We start from the raw sequence: 5,118 nt of genomic DNA, 5'->3' as shown, positions 1-5,118 counted from the left end.
CAGTGCTCTATTTTTAAATATTGTCACGTGGCTTTCTTACTTGTTTCGTGCTTAAAAATATTGTACTAACGTTGAAATAAATAAGAAACTGCCTTATATTTGAGTGATTTCATATTATATGCCACTGTCATTTAAGACAAGTGATACAGTTATAAATATAACATTGTTTAATATCTAATAAATTTTGATCAACTGTTCATGACGGGTCACATTTCACGATTTCATTGACTAGTGCCTCCAACATGACTAATAAAATCACGATACATTGGCTCAACGCGCACAGTAAATACTCTATATCATCTAATATCTCACTCAAACATTTAAAAGTGTGGCTCACACTCTTATCATTTAAAAGTGTGGCTTTGCGTAAACATATTTCAAGACTTGAATTATGTTTAGTTGGTTAATTATTTCAAACGTAATTCACTTCAGAAAAAATAAATAAATAAATATCAGAAGGGATAGCAAAACAATGAGATATAAAGGAAAGGTCATTCTGAGATAAGTACAAGTGCCGGATCACACAATGATGACTCAACCAAACAGCTACCCACATTGAAAGCTTCAAGCAGAGAGTGCATAAATCGACTAAGATATAGAAGGGTGCTGTTCTAGTGCGTGAAATGGCGCGCGGCGAGCTCCGATTGTGGGGTCTGTGGGCCCCACAGCTCGCCACGTGCAGAATCGCGCACCTTACTCTTAAAGATATAGATGCGTGGTCAAGAAAAATTAAAATCCTATAATATAAATCATAGAGTTGAGATAACCTCCATTTCTTTGGGAGGGCCCATCAGATGTGAAAAACAGCAATCAAAGCATACGGCAATGGATAAGGTTGGAACAAAAGTATATTATGATAGAAACCAATATATTATTGTTGAATCACACACACGGGTCAGAATTGAAACAAGTGGGGAGAGTATGTTCGTACATCAGTTGCTGTTTTCCAATAGCTGCATTAACAAGACATAACAAGCCTCGTCTATTCACAATCCATCTCGTCTGTTCACAATCCATGATGCTGATGAATATCACTTATCATGCCCTGGAATTCAAGAAGACCTTTTGAGTAATGGGATCATCTGGAGAACTTCAGCAAGAATATAATGGAACTTAGAATTTACTTCCTTGCAATACTGATTTTGACAGCAACCGGCTCTGAACAGTATGGACAATTCCCAAACAGAACATCATATGACCTGCAAAACAAACATACACCGAATCCAAAAACAAGTAGCTTAGTAGAAAGACAAGAAAAATATATAATTTTCAAAGGAGATACAGACATGTCCTATTTATGACTCCAAAAACCTCCAAACTATTTTTATTTAACTCCTCACTACAACATAAATGAGGTTAGTGAACTTGAATGCTTCGTTTTGTTTGTTTGCATAAACAAGTGCTGTATATGAAGACACAATCAAGAAATAGGAAATAACAATAGAGACTACGCCAGACCAAGGAAATGGCACAAACAAGCTCAACTTACAACTCCCAACTCTTAGTCACAATAACAAATGGCAAACAAATCGGTATTCCTCTGTGCAGTGTGAACCATATGAACAGCACAAGTCCCCGTATTCTAAGGAAGCCCACACTCCAAATTCCACACCCCCCTCCCCCCCCCCCCCAAAAAAAAAAAAACAGAAGAGTAAGAGAGAGAGAGAGAGTAAACGTACTGTCTTGTTGTTGTGATGGAACGCAACCAATCCCCAAGACAAACGCTATGAAAAGCCTTGCTGCAACTGGAATTATCGCATGTATAATCAGTTCCGCCTCCACTCTTAGCTCCAAGCTCTTCATCTACATCGACATCACAAGGTCAATGATAGATCAATAAAGTATAAGTTCATAAGCATTTAATCCCATGTACAAAGCAATACCAATAGGAAGAAATTGAGCATAACAAATCCCACATTCAACTTGCTGATAATTATTCTCATGCTCTGGGGGTCTTGGTAGTTGAGTCTCCAGAAGATTTGCAACATTTTCCACAAATGGTTTGTCCTTGTTCCTATGTTAAAATATACAACCTAATTATGAATGGATGATCAAGCAAAATCAACTTTTCCAGAAAATAAGGTAAACAGGTCCACTATAACAAAGATTACTGGAATAATATGGTTGTACATTCAGGCATCAGGACAAATAATAATATAACTAATATGTCTCACATTTGGGTGGGGGAAGGGTGGAGGTCTTTTTCTTATTGAAACAATAGCACCTGCATTCTCCCTCAGTTACTGAAAGTCTACATCTTAATCTGAGGCCAATCGGAACCCTCAAGAGACAAAATGAGCTTGAGCTTGCGCTAGAAGAAACAAATACTTGACACAGGTGAAGCCAAAATATCCATCAAAAGGACTGTTTCTCTTGAAAAATACATCAACAAACTTTACATAACTTTACATGATAAGTACCGGATAGAGAATTATATGTCCAAAAATAGAGATTGCCAGACATACCATCTCTTGCTATTTCTTTGCCACGTCTTTCTCAAGGAATTCACCATCGGATCAGAACCCATAAAACGGCATCTAGCAAAAGTTGAATTCAGTAGTGAATGAAAAGAAGGAGCTAGCAACAGCAGAGTAATAACAAATGGATTTTTTTTTTAATTAAAAAAAAAAAAGAGAAAAAAATCTTACTCAGGTAAGGAACTAGGATCATCAATGTGAATAGACAACATGATGATGCAATTATAACCTGAAGGGGAATAAAAAAGATCTATAAACCAGAAAGAGTACAGACCAAAATATGAAACAAGCTCAGTAAATTTTATCAACAAATGACCCACCCAAATTAACTTGGCGACAAACATTGGCACGAGATGGGTTCTTCAGGTCAATAACCCAAAGAGATTTATCAATCTCATCCAAAATATTCCAAATTTCCTGAAGCTTCTCCAGATGCTGGGTAAGAGAGTAAGTAGTTGACACACCTTATTAAAAGCAATGACTCACAAACATAAACCGTGGCCTCTAGCAGTAACTGGAGGCACAGAAAGAGAAATTTGTTAAATTGTTAAATACCTCCCTGAACTGCTGCAGCAAGTCTTTCAATCTTGATTTTCTTGACCATTTTAGATTAAATATATATGGCACGTCCTGAGGAAAAATTCAAACAGACATTGCAGCTGAAGTGGCAAGTTAAAAGATCAAAGAGACTATTCTATACCCACCGCCGAAATTGAAGGAGGGCTTCTAGGATAATTCTTATCCAATTGAATTTCCATGCAATGCACTCTTCCCTTCTTATCTCTGGCACTCAATTATACAAACAGTCGAGTCAAGTACAAAGATAAAGCATACTATAACAATGAAGAAACGTTAACAAACAATTCACAATTGATAGGCAAAAGAGCCAACACAGAAGTATCCGAAAAGAACACACTATTGTTGCAATGCCAGACACATATATAAACTTTTGCAGCTGAACGGTGTACTGCAAAAATACAAGTTCCTATATGCTAATGTCATGTGCATAACCCGAGCTCTTTTGTTTTCACAGAAATAAATTAACAGAACAAGAGAACCTTACATAACACGAAAACTAAGGAACTTCAGATCTTCGCTCAACCTCACCAGATGTTCCCATCCAACTTCTTCTATCTGTACGCATGAAATAGTTGAAATTCATAAGCATCAACACAATCATCATTGAAAGAAGAAGTTCCTGGTCATGACAAACTTGAACAAGTACTATGAATTTCCACCACCACTAATCAATTATATCCAATAAGATTTAAAAAAAGAAAAACTAAACACAAATTTTACAATCAATTGTACTGGCTGGCGTGATGCAACGACGAAGACACATCACACATAGTAGTCGGAACATTTTAATCTACGTTCAAAGATGTTATGAGGGCAAAAATAAAATAAAATAAAATACACACAAAATAAATGAAGAAATTTCAAGTTTCAACAAGTAAAAATTGAAGATACTAGCATTGATATTATTTTGCAAAGAAGACACTTGAAATCACCTCAGAGTAGACCGAGCGGCTAAATGACGAGGAATCGGCCGATTCTCTGCATCTACTCTGCTCCTGAGAGAAAAAGAATAATGATGATGATCTGAGTGACTACATGTACATTCTCATAAATTATATAATAATAAACAAACCAACGATAATCAGCTAATGTGACCAATTCGAAGTGAAGTAACCAAGTGTCTTCAATTGGATACTGTACCATTTGATTTCCGCTGGAAAAAAAATGAAAAACAATCCGGCTGCCAAATGTAGATTCGGTCCGCATTCTGGCGTTTCCTTTTTGCCATCAAGCTCCCACTCTCACTGTGGAAATGGGTCGGGCCTGGTCGGGCATAATTTGGATTTGGTCTTTAAAAGATGGTCTTGCTTTATCCGGCCCCTAAAAATTAGGTTGAACTCGGTTCCTTGAACTTTTGCCGGGTCCAAACTCGTCTAATTTTTACTTCTATCATGGAGTTCTACTTCTGTTTATGAAAAATAATTAAATTAAATGTAAAAATGATGTATAGGTAAATCAGTTTTACATATATTATCACTGGATTTATACATTCTAGTTCTTTTCATTCCTTTTTTATGTTTGTATTATATCGATTCGTTTAATTTTAGGAGATGTTACACTTGGTAGTTGGTATGTATAAAGCAAATTACTTTTGAATTTAGAATAATTGTAGATATTTTTGTAAAGTGTACTTCTATCAATATTTTGCTCCTTTTGGATATAATAATTAACTTTTACTTTTTTCTTTTTTTTTTTTTGCAATAAAGTGTTAAATATTAATAAGGTATTCAATGTTGTTAGTTCTTCTCATTATTTTATTTTACCTTAGAGGCAACTAAAAATAACATTCAAATAAAGTGAATTTGGTTAGTACTACTTTTAAATAATTTAAAAAGTTAAATATCGTTCTGCTATTTTTTGTCTGCTGTTTCATATTACATTTTAGCTTCTGAATTAATAAAACCTCAAATAAAAAGAATGGTAGTAATTTTTGTAATATGTATGGGAGGACAAAACTGATGTCAATTTTTCAGTTCATTACGCTAATATATATGATTCGAATTCTAGCAGCCAACAAATAAAGAAAGCTATTTGAACACCATCTAATTAAATATGTTTTTGA

The 5,118-nt window shown here is 35.1% G+C and overlaps 1 protein-coding gene across 2 annotated transcripts; it reads right to left on the bottom strand.

Annotated features, from left to right (window-relative positions):
* Positions 1–835: 835 nt before the first annotated feature.
* LOC18037501 (E3 ubiquitin-protein ligase FANCL) lies at positions 836–4,221 on the bottom strand. Of its 2 annotated transcripts, none has more exons than XM_024180004.1 (12): positions 4,197–4,221; positions 3,989–4,051; positions 3,541–3,611; positions 3,182–3,266; positions 3,033–3,107; positions 2,798–2,912; positions 2,649–2,706; positions 2,466–2,537; positions 1,884–2,014; positions 1,680–1,803; positions 1,125–1,199; positions 836–1,045 (listed from the first exon to the last, which is right to left on the bottom strand). In XM_024180004.1, the coding sequence occupies exons 1-12, from the start codon at positions 4,197–4,199 to the stop codon at positions 1,039–1,041; spliced, it is 879 nt and encodes a 292-aa protein (XP_024035772.1). In that variant the 5' UTR covers positions 4,200–4,221; the 3' UTR covers positions 836–1,038. The 2 variants fall into 2 exon arrangements, with proteins under 2 accessions (XP_024035772.1, XP_024035773.1); XM_024180005.1 differs by having other exon boundaries at positions 3,182–3,260.
* Between the last annotated feature and the right edge of the window lie 897 nt (positions 4,222–5,118).

Source organism: Citrus clementina, unplaced genomic scaffold, assembly GCF_000493195.1.
Source record: "Citrus clementina cultivar Clemenules unplaced genomic scaffold, Citrus_clementina_v1.0 scaffold_7, whole genome shotgun sequence".
NCBI classification, from domain to species: Eukaryota; Viridiplantae; Streptophyta; class Magnoliopsida; order Sapindales; family Rutaceae; genus Citrus; species Citrus x clementina.
This window is presented reverse-complemented; position numbering and strand designations above follow the sequence as displayed.